Genomic DNA, 16,936 nt, shown 5'->3' with positions numbered 1-16,936 from the left:
GAACCATTTTCAGCCTGGGGGCTGTGTTCCTTCTGCAGGGTCAGAGACAAAAGTGAGCAGAGCAGTGGGTGCAAATGGTAACCCCACCCCCCTATTGTTCAGGCAGGCAGGCGAACAGATTTTTCAGAGTTCAAGGACACATTCCAACCCCACAGAAAGATTCAAGGAGGGTTCAAAGCAGGAGCCAGATGGAGAGACTCAGGGGGCTGCATTTGCCTCCCTGGACCAGAGTCTCAGCACTCATACTGTATGTTATGGTTTGGAAATTTGGGGTCTGGCGCTCTGTACCTTGTCTGTTAGTTCACAGTAGGGATGGGAGGCTGTGCCAGATCCAGCCCTCTCGGCTTCTCATTTTTCCATTCTTGAAGTACCGTAGGTTTTCTACATTTCTGCACCAATTTATGTTTTCTTTAAAAAAAAAATCTGTGTGAAAATTCTTCAAAGTGATAGTGTGAATTTCTCTGCGTGAACACACTTTTATAATGTGGTTTTGATGAATGTACACATTTCACCAGCAATTTCTCTTAACATAACACCTTTTTTGGATGTCATTTTCACTAACACATTTTAGTGCACACATTTCCCCTCCCACACATGCATTCTTGCAAACATTGACAGGCACCGCAAAATTCAGATGAGTGCGAATTTTGAAAGATGCCTGCATTTTGGTCCTTGTGTTGTTTTGGACAGTGCAAATGTGATAAATTTTGCTTTAGGTGCAAACAGAATCAATTTTTCTCCCCCATCCCTTGTCAGGAGCCACAATCCAATTTCTGCTCTTGCTGTTTGTTTATTTAAAGCCTTTGTACCCCTACTCTTCAGCCAAAAGGGCTCCCAGACTGACTTATATACAAACAGTTAAAACAAGACAGCCCACAGGCTTAGAACCTAGAAAAAACACCACATACTGTAGAAGGAGAAAGGCACAGGGAGGGGATGATGGGTGGGGAGGTCAACTTCTGGCCCCAGTTCTTAAATAGTTGTTCTTATAATGACCAGTTGGCATAGTTCAGGGGCAGGAGGTGCCTGATGAAGGTGGCCTTGTGGCAAAGCTGATGGAGTGAGTGAGTCCTGCTGGCCACCTCTCCCACTGAGGCAGCCTAGTGATATTCCTGTCCCCATGTGACTGTTGAGGGAGAGGAGGCCTGATGGAGCTGTCGGAGTGAGTCCTGTGTCTTCTCCTCTCTTCCATCTGATAAGGTGGGGGGAGGTTGTGGCCCTCCAGGTGTTGCTAGATTCCAAGTCTCATCAACCCTGGCTAGTGTGACCAATGGTCAAGGGTGGTGAGACTTGGTCCACAGCCTCCGGAAAAAGACAGGTTTCCTGCTAAAGAATTGCTAGCGAATCACACCCATGTCCTGGCCTCAGCTGTGCTTTGCTTTCCATTCGTCCAACGAGCTGTTTATAACTATTCATTTATTTTATTTGCTTGCCTCTAGGATACCGTGACGTGGACTTGGCAGGGCTACAATTTGTAAGTGTCACCACCCTAATGACAAACGTTCTTATCACCGGCGGCTGTTGACAATAGTAGTTGCAGCATCTTTGTATGTGCTGCATATACAGATCTTTAGATATGGGTGCCATGTTCAGAAGGTTCAGAAGGTTTATATTGCAGCAATTGTATACTAATGGGGCAGCGGTGGGGAAGCATTCTCATCCCAAGGGCTGTGTTCCCTTCTGAGCAACCTTTGGAGCGGGGGTGGGGCACATGCTGGTAGTGAGCAAGGCAAGAAGCGAAAGTTGGTGGAGCAACACATAATAATAATAATAATAATAATAATAATAATAATAATAATAATAATTTATTTATACCCCACCCATCTGGCTGGGTTTCCCCAGCCACTCTGGACGGCTTCCAACTGAATATTAAAAACAATACAGCATTTAAACATTAAAAACTTCCCTAAAGAACATTACCTCAGTCACTCATCGCTTCCTGTCCTCCCTCTCTGTCTTCCATCCAAGTAAGCCAGAAACATTATCCAAGTTCAAGGACAGGCAAAAGCACTCAATGAGGTTGCAAGTAGGACTGTTGATGGGTTGTAGCCTAGATACGGCTAACAATGCTTACTACCTGTGGTGGCTACACTCTGACTGCATGATTGGAGGCACTATGCTTCCAAATACCAGTTGCTGGAAATCTCAGGGGAGAGATGCTGCTGTCCGGCTTGCAGGTTTCCCTCAGGCATCTGGTTGGCCACTGTGAGAACCTTACCTATAACTTGAACCCATGAGGGTTGGGGTCTTAAACAAGCCCTTTTCCTTTCACCTTCATCCATAATAATGCTGTTTTGCTTACAGCGTCTAGATGGTCAGCCACTCTGGAAAGGCCTTGCATAAATTGTTAAAATGTATTAAATAGCCTATCATCTCAAGGCTGTAGCAAGGAGTACTAGCAAGGATGTGAAACACTTCATTGCAAAGCCTAATGGTCATTATCATTACAAGCGCCTTCTAATTTTTTTTAGATCTGCTTTATTTGTGATGTCCATTTGAAAATGTAGCTGTTTAAATGTCACATTTAAATGGATTGATTTGAAAATGGTTTGCAACCTTTGTTTTATTTTAATTCTTTTCCAGCAAGGAGGCATTAGTCTTGACTTTGTGCCAGCTGTTTACAAAAGTTGAAGTGGAGGTGAGAACCAGAGAAATGCTGCTATTTTAAACCTGAACGTGTTGATTAGTTTGCAAGCAATTAGTTTGCAAATGTTTGAGAACTGACATTGAGCAATGATAGAAAAGCTTCCTTTCTCTTCTTCCCTGCTAAATTGGTCCTAGAGGGTTTGCCCCTCTCCCCCATCCTGTGCTTTAAATAATCTCTCGTGCTCTTCTTCTTTTTAAAAAGCACGTGTTGTTGTTGTTGTACCCTTGGCCTTTGCCAAAATAATTGGCAATATTTGGTTTGAGAAAGATACATTGATCAGGTGAGAAAATTAAAGGAACCAGGGAAGGTGAAGAAGGAAAGTTGTAAACGATTGGTTTATTTTATAGAAAGATATGGATGGGGAAATGCTTATTTTAATGTGAATGTGATTTTGAAAAATGTAACACTGAAAAATATGAATAAAATTAAAAGTTGATGCTTAGCATGTTAAGATGTGAGAAATGCTGAAATTAAAACTTCAGTATCCCCCCTTCCTCCTTCCCTTTTGCAGAAAAAGGAACAAACTGTATTCCTTTTTTTTACCATTTTTGTTGTAGTGCTTGGGGCCACCATCCCTACTTGCATTGCTCACCAACACAGCTAACCCTGCACCAAAATCCCACCTCCTCCCAAGACATAACCCCCTCCCTTTATATCTAACCCAACCTCCTCACATCCCCACAGCTTCTTCAAGCTCCACCTATAGCCTCACAGCTCTGCTGTGTCCCTTCACTCCTGCTTTATTCAACCCTCTGATGTTGTTCAAAACCACCATTTTAAAACCAACCTCGTCTTTTGTTCCCTTCCCCTACTGTGGCTTCATGCAAATCGGAATTCTGATGACGCACTAATAATCTTCCATTGCGAGCTGCGCAACAACAGCCTTACCTTTTTATGTATATAGGAAGAAAATGTATATCCATTTTGTGAATCCAGGCCTTGCTTATTGATAAGAGATACTCTGCAGTCACCTTCAAATAGTAGATCATGTCTTGACATGGACACACGCTGGGGTCAGCGCCTTGCTAGCTAGCCTGCCCTCACTGTTGCACATCCTCTGCCCTAGTCCTCACTCCTGATATCCCCATGTCCAGTATAGCTGTATGGGGAAAGGGGAAGCCTAACCCTGCTCCCAGCCCACACATTGAAATCAATGCTAACTTCCCAAAATGGCTTGTGCCATGACTGTGTCAAAGTAGCCATCCCATTCGTTGTGTGTGTGCACTCTCAAAAAAGAAGAAATGCAACAATTTAAAGAGTTATAGTTAATTTAAAGAGTTATAGTTACAGACAGTGCTTTTTTCTGGGGGTAAAGTAAAGGTAAAGGGACCCCTGACCATTAGGTCCAGTTGTGACCGACTCTGGGGTTGCGGTGCTCATCTCGCTTTATTGGCCGAGGGAGCCGGCGTACAGCTTCCGGGTCATGTGGCCAGCATGATCAAGCCGCTTCTGGCGAACCAGAGCAGTGTACAGAAACGCCGTTTACCTTCCCGCCAGAGCGGTACCTATTTATCTACTTGCACTTTGACGTGCTTTCAAACTGCTAGGTTGGCAGGAGCAGGGACCAAGCAACAGGAGCTCACCCCGTCACGGGGATTTTAACCGCCGACCTTCTGATCGGCAAGTCCTAGGATCTGTGGTTTAACCCACAGTGCCACCCGCGTCCCAGGGGTACGCATACCCCTAAACATTTTGTGAATCTAAGTTTGGCCTCATTGAGGGGCAGTATTTCAATATGAGTAGGAAAATGAGAGTACCCCTAAACTTTTTTTGGGGGGGGGGGGAGCACTGGTTACAGAGGTTTTTAGTGCAGCTAATTTTTGCCATTGAGCATTTTGCTTTTTTAATATATACGGATGTGCTGCCATCTACTGGCAGACCTGCTTATCTTCCCCAGCAGATTTCATCAAGTTTGTATATTGCATGGATATATACACAAAGAGGCCCAATATGCACTATACTTTTGAAGCAGCATCATACCACCCGAAACAGCCATGGCTTCCTCAAAAAAATCCTAGGAGGTGTGGTTTGTTAAGGGTGTTCAGAGTTGCTAGGGGACCCCAGAGCTACAATTCCCAGAGCTCCTGGAGGGGGAGAGGGGTTGTTTGTTTTACCACTCTGGGAATCGTAACTCTGTGCGGATTAGCAAACTACAGCTTCCAGGATGCTTCAGGGGAAGCTATGACTGCTTAAAGTGACATGATATAGACCCATTGATAGATTTGATATATGCATACATAAATAGATATACAGGTAATAGCCAACAATTGACATACATTAGACCTGTTGAAATAAATGGATTCAAAATCAAATCCATTTATTTCAGTAGTCCTGAAATATAATCTACCTAGGCTATTAAGACTCTACTGGCTTGTGTAACTGCATTTTTATTATTATTTCAGTTTCTTCCAGTCTACATTCCCTCCGAGGAAGAAAAGAAGGATCCAGTCCTTTTTGCCAGTGGAGTCCGTAACAAAATGGCAAGGTGACGTGGGAATCCTTTTGCAAGGTTACCTTAAGGCGGCAGATGACTGGTGTAAAATTATATCAGGCTTGAATCCTTCCAGCCTGTGTGAGTGCCACTACATAATTGGTGGAGAACCCCAGACTCTTCAACCCTCTCTATCCAACCCTCAACACTCTTCCTAAGCCAAATCCCTTCTCTCTGGGTCACTCACAGAGAGGTCTCCTAACTGTCAGCACCCTTAACAAACTACAGCTCCCAGAATTCTTGGGGGAAGCCACAACTGTTTTACGTGGTACAGTGCTTTAAATGTATGGTGTATCAAACATTCCTCAGCCACCTTGAAAGGAAACACGAGCACATCAAAGGCCCTGCATATGCTTTCAGCATAGCGCTAGTTTATACAGTCAGTGCTTTTACTTTGCCTAGAACAGGAAGATGAGCTTACCTTCTAAAGTGGTGTCATACATATATTTAATTTCAGGGCTTTGGATGTGGCCACTACGGACCACACGTATGAAGACTGCCGCCTGATGATCTCGGCCGGACAGCTGACCTTGCCCATGGAGGCAGGATTGGTGGAATTCACCAAAATCAGCAAGAAACTGAAGTAAGTGCTTTGCTTTTGCTTGATTCAGAGGAAAGATTTGTGGGCTGTTGAATGCTTGACTTGAAAGATGCTCTGCTTGTATCCAACATCTGGAAGGCCACAGGTCTCCCTGTCCCTGCTGCATATGGATAGCAAACTCGAATGTGGTTCCTTGGGTAGCTAATCCATCCATGCACAATAAAGAACTCCAGGGTTTGCAGATGTGCAAGGGAAATAATGGGGCAGGGGGATAATCCAAAATAGCTCAAGCAGGATTGAGTGTGTTTAGTGGCCGTGGGATGCTGGCTGACTATAGGAAGGGGGAGACAGAACCATAAGGTGAAGGGGGAATGGAATGGAGCATGGAATGGCTCTGGCTGGCTGGCTGGAGCCATGAACAGGAGCACACTACTTAGCTACTTTTCTTTTACTTTTGAACTCTCAGTGGCCTTTACTAATGGCAAGTGGGGCCTCTGGACTCTTTCTTCCTTTTCAATAGTCTAAAATGGGACAGCGTCAGAGAGCAGTTGGACCAGTTTGCTGCGATCGCCAGCACCTCCAAAGGGGGCAGGATTGGAATCGAGGAGTTTGCCAACTACCTGAAGCTGCCCGTCTCAGATGCTCTCGAACAGCTGTTTGCCCTATTTGACAGGGTAAGCATGCTCCCCCACTCCCCCCATAATCCTTCCTGCAGAAGCTGTGCTTGTAATTCAATCCTCATGCAGTCTTCTTCTTTTTTAATAAAAAGAATCCAAATTTACCATAAGGAGGAGAGATGATGCATTGCTGGGCGAGCAGGGGGACAGCATAGAATCAGTGCAAGGAAGGAGACACGGGGAATGAGGTTAAAAAGAGTCTGGTGTCTCTAGGGAAAGGGTTTGCAACTCCCAATGCACAGCGAGAAGCAGCTGCCTTTGTTCGTGTGCAGCAGAGGGCGGAGTCCTGCAACGCCCATGGATTCCAGCTGTGAAAGACGACATGTATGGGCATGGCAGGCGGTAATTGCTTTGACAGATCAGTTGCTCTTGTAGCGCACACCCAACTGTGCTCTCCACAGACGCCCTCGGAGCTTTTTGGAAGGTGCTTGGGTCTCTCCGAGTCTTCACCATGTTCCTCGTTCAGGCTTTGTTGGACACCGCTACCGGTGGTGGTGGTGGTGGTGGTGGTGGTGGTAGCGCTGGAGGAGCCCTTCTGAGAAGTATTGCAGGAGGTGGAGGAGGTGGTGGTGCTGGCGGAGCCCTACTGAGAAGCATTGCAGGAGGAGGTGGCGGTGGTGCTGGTGGAGCCCTCATGAAAGGCCTCGGAGGTGGAGGCGGTGCTGGGGGAGCCCTGGTGAGAGGCCTTGGGGGGCTCTTGGCAGGAGGAGGAGGAGGAGGTGGCGGAAGCAAAGCGGGGAACATTGTGGGGATCGTCGGGGGAATCGTCAACCTCATCAGCGAAGCGGCAGCTCAGTACACTCCTGAGCCGCCACCGACCCCCCGCAGCCATTTTGCAAATGTGGAAGCCAACGAGAGCGAGGAGATGCGCCAGTTCCGCCGCCTCTTTGCCCAGCTGGCTGGCGACGACATGGAAGTGTGCCCCACGGAGCTGATGGAAATCCTCAACAAGGTGATGGCCAGGCACCAGGACCTGAAAGGCGGAGGCTTCAGCCTGGACACCTGCCGGAGCATGGTGTCCGTCATGGACAGCGACACCACGGGCAAGCTGGACTTCTACCAGTTCAGATACCTGTGGAACAACATCAAGAAGTGGCAAGGCGTCTTCAAGCAGCACATGGGCCCGGCAGGGACCATCGAAATGGCCCGGCTGCCTGACGCCTTCAAGGCTGCCGGCTTCCACCTGCACGAGCAGATCTACGCGCTGATCATCCGCCGGTACGCCGACGAAGACGGCAGCATGGATTTCAACAACTTCATCAGCTGCCTGGTGCGCCTGGATGGCATGTTCCGAGCCTTCAAGTCCCTGGACAGGGCTGGCGATGGCAAAGTCCAGATGAACATCCAGGACTGGCTGCAGTTGACCATGTACTCTTGAAAGCAACCCAGGGGGCAGGGAGGAGAATCCGGCACTCATTCCCAGCTTCAGGCTGCAAGCGCTACTTTTTAGTTACATAACTGGACTCTGTTCCTTTCTGGAAACGAGGCTGACTCTCTCGTGCCATCGCTACGTTTTAGGCTTGCCGGGGAGATAGGCAAGGTAGGGGAGGTTGTACACTTACATCTGGCTTTACTCAAGGTGCTCATTTTAGCTTTGTTGTCTATGATTTGCAAAGTTTTCCTTTAAGTGCTTTTGTTTAAATAATGAGAATGGCTGGTGTGTTTTAGAAATGCATTGTTTATCATTTGGGGAGCATGGATACACTTTGCTTGTGTAAGCTGTACTCGTGTCTAGGACCAAAACTGTGTATTTTAAAAAGTGTCTAAATTGGGCAGAGAAGACTGTTGTTTTCACAGGCAGCAGTCATGTGTTGAAGGGTGTGGGGTGTCTCTGATATATAGTTATACTGCAGGAAAATGCATCGCTGTATGGTGCAGGGCAGAACCCCTGCTCCCTTCCAAAAAATCCTCCTCAAATCTTTCCCCTTTGCAGATGTTTACTGTACACCATCAGGGGCTTGTGGAGACCAGTTCCCATTCCAATGCCACCTCCCATTTTCATTTCTCCCCCCCCCCCAACCAACAGACACCTCATCATACTATATTTGCTAGCTTGTTTTTGGGTGGTGCTGTTCCTCTTCTGAAACGTGACTGGCACTCGGCCACTCAAGTCCGCTGTTAGCTGGAATACTGTAAACTTAGACACAGGAATGGGTACTGGGGGGAGAGCGAGTTGCAAGCTGAGCAGAGTTGTAGTCTGTAGCTTTTTGGCCAGTGTTTTGTGTCATTTTGCCCAAGGGCACATCTGAATCCCAAGCAAGCACTGACAAAGTAGATATTCGGCTAATTCATAGCCATGAAGGGGTGAAAATAAGGGCGAATAAACTTGGATCATAACAACAAAGAAAGAGGTTTCTGCCATTTATTTGATCATGTTGCAGCTTGGTATGACCCGGGGGGTGGGGTGAGAGAAACTTATTTTTGCACTCAGCAATGCAATAACCTCATTTATGTTTATAGAGGAATAGAGCCCAGGGCTTCAGATCCCTGGGTGATACCTCATTTATTCTTAATGCTTTCTTACTTTAAACCAGAGCTGGGGAACCTTTGGCCCTGGGAAGTGCACGTGGCCCCCAGACTATTCTTTTTGGCCCTCAGGACTCTCACCCTTCCCCAGCTCTGCTTTGCACCCTCCTCTGTTGTTTTACACCTGACAGAAATCTGCCCTTGGCCTGTGATCATGCCTCTTGCAGCTGTTTTTGAAACAGGAGCCATCAATGAGACCTCGGCTGGTAACCTGGTCGCTGCATTGTGAACCCGTCAAAGTTTCCAAATTGCCTTCAAGGGCAGCTTCATGCAGAATGACTTGCAGTAGGTCAATGTGAGATGCTGGGCATTGCATCTTTCACCTTCTGCATGCAGAGATGCTCTGCCACTGAGCTATAGCCCTGTCCATATATGAACAAAGGAAGCCAGGTGCCTTATACCAAACCAGGTCCTTTCTCCATGGCACCCCACTGGCATTGCAATATGCAGAGACATCACCAGTCTACATAACTGACCTTCTCCTTTTGAGGATGGGAGAGAAGGAAAAGAGGTGCACAGACACAGAGAGAACACACACAGAAAGAGAGCACTGAACTCCACATTGTAACCTCTTCTCCCTTTCTTGTATGTGCCCCAGGTTTGCACCTCTTCTAAAACCACTTCTTCATGTTTCCACCATGTTACCAGTTCTGACTTTATGTTGGATCCTGGCTCCCCTCTTTCTCTTTTTCAGACCTAAACCCAGGTGTTTGCGTGTTTAGTAAACGGAGTGTGCAGAGATGATTCATATTTTCTTGGCAAGCCCTTTCTCAAATTAAGAAACGCAGACACCTATTTTTGGCATGGCTCATCTCCCCACCCAAAGTGGGAACGCCCTGCCATGTCCGTTGTTCTTCATATCGGTTTTTGGAATGGTGTCATTTGAATAGCTGCAGCTGGCCTGGGAGGGCCTCTGTAAACATTGTGTGATGTGCGCAGCCAATCCTTGCTGGCTATTTTTCTTTTCGTAAAAAGAAGCTGTTTTAGGAGGGGGCCATTTGAAACTGGAAAAGTAGGTGATGGTGGAGTGGGGAGATAATAACTGACTTAGCTGTCTTTGCAACAGGTGCTCCATCTCTAGAAAGTTCCAAATGTATGTTTGCTCTAGCAAAGGTGCTAAAAGCGACAACACTCAAAATCATTTTAATTATGATTACTTCTCACTCCAATTGCTAACCCTGCCTGCCCACCAAGCTCTTTGTCAACTCACTTCCATTTGCACATCACCCACCCCTTGCCTATCCCCTAATACCTCACTCCAGGCCCTCCCCCAACCACTTGCTGCAACCCCACTTTTTAAAGGAGATGGGCAAGATTCACAGAGCAGTTTGCCATATCACTCTTTGAAGTGTGTCCCCCTTTCTGTTAAAATGCCCACCTGGGCCTCCTCCTACCCACACAGCTTGCTTGCTCACCTGCCTGCCACCTGTTGGCAGGCAGGTGAACTGCAGCGTGACAGTTGCCTTACATTTATATGCATATAGGAGGAATAAAGTTTCATTGTGTTTTCAGTTTTGACAGTTAACCTCTCTTTAGCTTATGAAGCTTCACTGGGCATTTTCTGCATACATTCCCTGCAACTTTCATATTTGCATCCATGAGGACATAAAAATGCAAGCATTATTGAAGATAACACACAAAATTGCATTTTATTATTCCATTGCCTGTCAGAAATGTGTATATTAGTCAAAACTGCATGTTTACCAGGAGAAATTCACACTAAATGCTGGTGAATTTCTAGAAGGTTTTTGAAAAGGAAATTTGCAGATTGCTGCAGTGGTGCGGAGAATTTCACTTGAAGACTGGAAATAGGAGAAACTAAAATTGACTAATTCTTCCATGATGGTAATGACAAAAGGGGTTTGGCAGGTATCTATAGACATCAACTTTTGATGCCAACCCAACACACTAGTACCAGTATGCTACAAATCCACCCTTTATTTTTAGTACAGGAGACAGAAAAGAAGAGAAAATACTAATCTAAGCTTGTGATCTTTGCTACATTAACAAATAAAATAACTTTTGTTTGTCTTTGCAAGCCTGTTCTCCCCCCCCCCCCGAGTAGAAATACTTTTTTCTCCTCTTACTGGGGATGCAGATGGGGGGGGGAGGCAGTTAAATGTGCTAATTCCAGTTTGCACACATTCCATTCTTTTAAGGCACAGCCCATCCCTTCCTCTGCCTTAGAGTCTGGAAACTGGCCAGTCTCCTGAGGGCTGGTATGCCAGCCTCTTTCAGATGATGTGTATAGCCAGCGGATTGAAATGGAGCCTGCTTCTTGCACTAGAATATTGTGTGTAAGTACACACACACACACACACACACACACAAATGTTTACATAAAGGATATATTTTATAAGAAGAACAAACAAACAAATGCACATTAAAGCAAAATAAGCAGAAATGTTAGGGTTGCCATACGTCCGGGAATTCCCAGACATGTCCTCTTTTGGGAGTCCTTCATGCACATCCGATCCGGAGGGAATTTTACATTTTAAAGCAAATGTCTAGGATTTGGGTTGTGTGCGTGTGCACCAGTAGCTCTGGTTCAGTCTTTGGCACGGGCACAATTGCCCTAAAAAAGCTCAACAACTTTTTGTGTCCAGATTTTTTATCCCTTGAAATATGGCCACCCTAAGAAATGTATAAGACCCAAAACATATTAAGCAGTCCAGTCTTATGGGTCAGGGAAAGCCTGGATGAAAAGATAAATCATCACAAGATGTCCAAGCAGCTGGTGGTTGCCGTTTTATGTATATAACAGAGGGGAGCGCATTCCACAGAAGAGGGGCAACAGCAGAAAACACCCATTTTTGTGTCACTGCATTGTGATGTTCTGTAGGGTGTGATGTGACAAGTAGAATTCGCTGTGAAGATGAATTGATGGTTGATCATTTTTTTGGAACTGTAGCTCTGTGAGGGGAATAGGGGTCCCCTAACAACTCTCAGCACCCTCAACAAACTACTGCTTCCATAATCCTTATGGGAAAACCATGGCTGATTAGAGTGGCATCATAGTGCTTTAAATGTATGCTGTGAATGTGGCCCAACAATGTCAGGGAGGGGAGAGCAGCACATACCCTTTGAATGTTGCCCTGCATTTCTTACAGAATGGAGATGGTACCATAGACTTCAGAGAGTACGTTATTGGTTTGTCCGTGGTTTGCAACCCTGCCAACACAGAACAGACCATTCAAATGGCATTTCAGGTAAGTCCTCAAGCTTAGCATCTTAACTCCAAAAAAAGAGTTCCACTAGACATATAAACTTTCAAAATCCATGGGGGGGGGGCTCTAACAAAGTACTGCTCAGAGTAGACCCATTGAAATCAATGGACTTAGTAGAGCAGCCATGGCCATTATTGTCAATGGGTTTAAAATTTTAAAAGGATAGTGAAATATACTCAGAGTCAAGAGTGGATTTCATGCTCTTTATTTAGCTGCATTCAGAATCCTATTGTTCTAGGACCAATCAGACTGCTGCCTTTTGGATCCTATTCAACTCAGTACATAACAGATAGATTGCTGCAAACTGGGGGGGGGGGGGTTAAAATCTAAATTATTGCACAGAAGCTGCAGCGTGTAGATACAGCTAGAGTTTCCTGGTGAAATAAAAAATGCCTAATGCCTTCATATGGCATTGTTTTCCTTTAATTTCTTTTAAAAAAAATATTTATCTTATTGATTAAATGACTCATTTGGAGAAAGTTCATGTATTTAATGAATTAGCAAATGCTTATATTTATCTAGTCTCTTGATCTAATCTCTTTATCTAAACTGCAGCCTTATCAAGAGTGCCAATCTCACATTACTTTAAGCAGTGATGTATGGTTTGGGTAAAACCTCAGCGCCTAGGGCTTGCCGATTGCATGGTCGGCGGTTCGAATCCCTGTGGCGGGGTGAGCTCCCGTCTTTCGGTCCCAGCTCCTGCCTACCTAGCAGTTTGAAAGCACCCCTAAGTGCAAGTAGATAAATAGGTACCGCTTTATAGCGGGAAGGTAAATGGCGTTTCCGTGTGCTGCACTGGTGCTGGCTCGCCAGAGCAGCTCCGTCACGCTGGCCACGTGACCTGGAAGTGTCTCCGGACAGCGCTGGCCCCCGGCCTCTTAAGTGAGATGGGCGCACAACCCTAGAGTCGGACACAACTGGCCCGTATGGGCAGGGGTACCTTTACCTTTACTTATGGTTTGCTCAAATTCCTAACCCTCCCTTGATGTGCCGTGCCACCACCCTCCATCTGTCGAGGGTTCCTCCATAATTCCCTTGAATTATTTAACAGTAAAGCCCTTTTGGCTGTTCCCAATGTAACAACAGTTCCCACTGCAAAACATCAGCATGTGCCTCTTTTCTCCAGCTGTTTGACGTTGATGAAGATGGCATCATAAACGAAGACGAATTTAGCTTAATTATGCGTTCAGCTCTTGGGCTTCCTAGCCTCGACGTTTCTAATCTGTTCAAGGAAATAGATGCTGACAATTCTAAAAAGCTCTCCTATGGTAAGTGTCACCAAGCCTAAAGTGTCATGGCTTCCTTGGGAATTGTTGTCTGGACCTGAGGATGCCAAGTTGACTGGGTGAATCCTTAGGTTTTGCCTACAGTCCCAGTATTTCTGTTCAGAAACCAATGATAGCTCAACAAGGTGGACCTCCTTTTACAACTGTAGTGTAACTACGGCCCTCTAAGCATTTATTGTGGTACGTATGGTGCCCCCTAAAAGTTGTAATTAACTATCAACATTGGATATCACGCTTCCAGCGCTTCCAGTCTGTTGCTCTTTTCGGGTGGGATTCAAGTTATACATTTAGAGTGGATTTAGTGGTATTTAGCAACCAACTCCCTTTCACAAAAGATTGGACTTTTTGTGACATGGAAAGTGGTGGGGAAATGCTCTGGAAAGTGTGGAACGACACCTGCAACGTCGTCTAACTTCCCCGCAAGCAAATGAGAATGAAGGCTCTTTAAAGAGCAAGTGGCGTATAATCTCCTTGCAAACAAATCAGATTGAATGTGCAGTAAATGGTCTATATAGACCAGCGGTTCTCAACCTGTGGGTCCCCAGATGTTGTTGGACTACAACTCCCATCATCCCTTAGCTAGGGGTGATGGGAGTTGTAGTTCAACAACATCTGGGGACCCAAAGATACAGAAAGGCTGATCTAGACGTACCCTTACTCATAGTTTAGTGCAGGGGGGAGGAACCTCCAGCCCAAATTGGGGTTCTCAGAGGTATTTATTTGCCCTGCGAGGCTGCTTTTCCCCCAGCCAAGCCTAGCTGCCCCACATCTGATGTCATGGGGAGTCAGGTGTCAGGGAGGTAAAGCTGCGGCCGAAAAAGAACTTAAAGTGCAATCTCAATTGTTCCTTAACAAGTAGAGCTTGCAATTAGCAGCTTTTGAATTTAGTGCCAAAAGGAAGGCCCAGTCACTCAGATGGGTTTCACTCAGAAGCTCCTAACTGGAGCTCCTGAACGGAGCCAGTTTACCCTGACATGGAAACATGGACAGTAGACTTTTGTCTGAACCTAACACCGTGGTTTAATATTAACTGTGGTTTGTTTAAACAATCCAATTTCCCAGTACATGTTTTGAAGTTGGCTAGTCTTAGTCAAACCACGGGTTATCAATCCAGATGACATGATGAGGTGCACTTCAGCAAAAGCAGAAGCTCATGCTAAAGCTACGGTTTAACGCAATGCCCAAACTCTTTCAGTGTTAGAAATAACTTCTTGTGTTTCTTGATTTTCAGAAGAGTTCAAGGATTTTGCTCTGAAACATCCCGAATACGCCAAACTGTTCACAACATACCTCGAGCTACAACGTTGCCAAATATTTCCAGAGACAGAATTTACTTGCAGCACGCCAACTGTGAAAACCCCAGTTTCAGAAATTGCCTCGGTGCCAAGGAATAAAGTTTGTCCTCAGGCCAGTGATGATGACCATTCCATTGTCAGTGTCTCTGATAAAAAAGAAGACTGAATCTAAAAGTTCGAATATATTTGTGTATGTGTTGATGTTTTGTATTTTATTTTTAATATAAAGAACATACGGATTTTTATCTTTTTTTAAAAAAAGCCATTTTTAAATTTTTATCAGAGAAGGCAAAGATAAAAAAATTAATTGCTTAAAAATTATCTAACTAGTTTTAATGAGTCAATTATTTTATTTATTATTTTTATTTTTATCACTTGGGCTGCATTAATTGCACCCCTGTTTCATTGGGCTGCTTGCACTGAGGCAAAATGCAATACAATGGTTACTTTCTTGGAAAGAATGCCATTGATTCCCCACCCCCACCCCCGCCTTTGTGGCAAATGTTTCCAAACAGTTAAGAACTATTTGTGGACTAGCAAACAGGTTGCACTAAGCTAACTTGGCCTTTTGGAGCAGAAGTGGAAATGTAAGATCATAAATTAATAGGGTTGGACCTTGCATTTGGGGTGACCTATGTATCAGAAGGAAGATTATGCTGTCTCCTTTTTTTATAGCTGTCCTTGTCTACCCCTTCATTCTACCCCCAGAGTCTATGCCTTCCTCCACCTTCCTCTTCCCTTCTCTGAATTAGTATATGATTTCAGTTCTGTGTACTGATTGGTCTGTTGGATGACCACCTTGATTGACTCCCCCCCCCTTTCTTTGAGAAATTCAATTCAATGCACATAAGAAAATTTGATCAATTTTGCACTTTCCGAAACAATTGTTGTTGCTTAGTCGTGTCCGACTCTTCGTGACCTCATGGACCAGAGCACGCCAGGCACTCCTGTCTTCCACTGCCTCCCGCAGTTTGGCCAGACTCATGTTTGTAGCTTCAAGAACACTGTCTAACCATCTCGTCCTCTGTTGTCCCCTTCTTCTTGTGCCCTCCATCTTTCCCAACATCAGGGTCTTTTCCAGGGGGTCTTCTCTTCTCATGAGGTGGCCAAAGTATTGGAGCCTCAGCTTCACGATCTGTCCTTCCAGTGAGCACTCAGGTCTGATTTCCTTAAGAATGGATACGTCTGATCTTCTTGCAGTCCATGGGACTCTCAAGAGTCTCCTCCAGCACCAGAATTCAAAAGCATCCATTCTTGGGTGATAGCCTTCTTGATGGTCCAGCTCTCACTTCCATACGTCACTACTGGGAAAACCATGGCTTTAACTATACGGACCTTTGTTGACAAGGTGATATCTCTGCTTTTTAAGACACTGTCTAGGTTTGCCATCGCCTTTCTCCCAAGGAGCAGGCGTCTTTTAATTTCGCGACTACTGTCACCATCTGCAGTGATCATGGAGCCCAAGAAAGTAAAATCTCTCACTGCCTCCATTTCTTCCCCTTCTATTTGCTAGGAGGTGATGGGCCCAGTGGCCATGATCTTTGTTTTTTTGATGTTGAGCTTCAGACGATATTTGCGCTCTCCTCTTTCACCCTCCGAAACAATATCCAAACCAAAACACAGCTTTCCTTCAAATGCCACTCTTACCTGAATTTTGCAATGCAGTTCTCCAGCCAATGCTTTTTTTTAAAAAAAAAAAAACATATATTTGGGGAAAGTGTGGATAGAAAAGGACATGCTGGAGAAAATAACATACCAAAGTGCATTTTACCAGGTGAAAGTGCTTGCAAAAATGTAAATATTAGTAAATGTTGTGTGCCAAAAAACAAAAAGTGTTTATCAGGATAAATTAGCTCCAAAAGAGTGATGAATTTGCATTAGGATTTTTTTGAGTGAGTCGCAAATTGCTGGAGAACTGAATTTCTAATAAACTTAGAAAATTAAAACTGACATATCCTCCCATCCCTACTCTAGAGTATAGCTTTTTGTAGACAGAAAATGGTATCCTTTTCAAAAGTTTGGGTCCATGTTGTGCAGCATCCATTGAGCAAGACATCCCCTTTGGATTTAAACATAGTGGCTGGTGTTTATTGGGGCTGGTAGGGTGTAAGGCAGGAGCCCAACAGTAGGTGGAGCCAGAGCCAATGACAACTAGAGCTAGATAAGTCTAGTGTTGTTTCCATCCACCTCCCTGATGAGTTCTACAAGAAGCAACACTGAGACTAAGGAGGAGGAAGCTGGTGGTC

At 45.1% G+C, this 16,936-nt stretch overlaps 2 protein-coding genes across 4 annotated transcripts in view; both read left to right on the top strand.

Annotated features, from left to right (window-relative positions):
• The window catches only part of LPCAT2 (lysophosphatidylcholine acyltransferase 2), a 33,367-nt gene extending 17,846 nt beyond the window's left edge, over positions 1-15,521 (top strand). The window contains exons 7-14 of the mRNA XM_083513678.1: positions 1,440-1,474; positions 2,584-2,638; positions 5,050-5,132; positions 5,596-5,721; positions 6,200-6,353; positions 11,993-12,091; positions 13,236-13,377; positions 14,627-15,521. Coding sequence (XP_083369804.1) covers positions 1,440-1,474; positions 2,584-2,638; positions 5,050-5,132; positions 5,596-5,721; positions 6,200-6,353; positions 11,993-12,091; positions 13,236-13,377; positions 14,627-14,856 — 924 coding nt within the window. The 3' untranslated portion in view covers positions 14,857-15,521. The remainder of the gene's footprint in view (positions 1-1,439; positions 1,475-2,583; positions 2,639-5,049; positions 5,133-5,595; positions 5,722-6,199; positions 6,354-11,992; positions 12,092-13,235; positions 13,378-14,626) is intronic.
• CAPNS2 (calpain small subunit 2) lies at positions 6,424-8,704 on the top strand. 3 transcript variants are annotated; one of them, XM_083513799.1, is made up of 2 exons: positions 6,427-6,859; positions 6,920-8,704. In XM_083513799.1, the coding sequence occupies exons 1-2, from the start codon at positions 6,808-6,810 to the stop codon at positions 7,732-7,734; spliced, it is 867 nt and encodes a 288-aa protein (XP_083369925.1). In that variant the 5' UTR covers positions 6,427-6,807; the 3' UTR covers positions 7,735-8,704. The 3 variants fall into 3 exon arrangements, with proteins under 3 accessions (XP_083369923.1, XP_083369925.1, XP_083369924.1); XM_083513798.1 differs by having other exon boundaries at positions 6,427-6,910; positions 6,962-8,704; XM_083513797.1 differs by having other exon boundaries at positions 6,424-8,704.
• Positions 15,522-16,936: the final 1,415 nt, after the last annotated feature.

Source organism: Podarcis liolepis (genome assembly GCF_965112155.1).
Source record: "Podarcis liolepis genome assembly, chromosome: 7".
NCBI lineage: Eukaryota > Metazoa > Chordata > Lepidosauria > Squamata > Lacertidae > Podarcis > Podarcis liolepis.
The sequence above is the reverse complement of the archived record's forward strand: the minus strand, read 5'-3'. Positions and strand labels throughout refer to the sequence as shown.

Excerpts from the sequence above, each read along its gene's own strand:
- CAPNS2 (XM_083513797.1), top strand. The coding sequence starts at position 6,808 with ATGTTCCTCGTTCAGGCTTTGTTGGACACCGCTACCGGTGGTGGTGGT.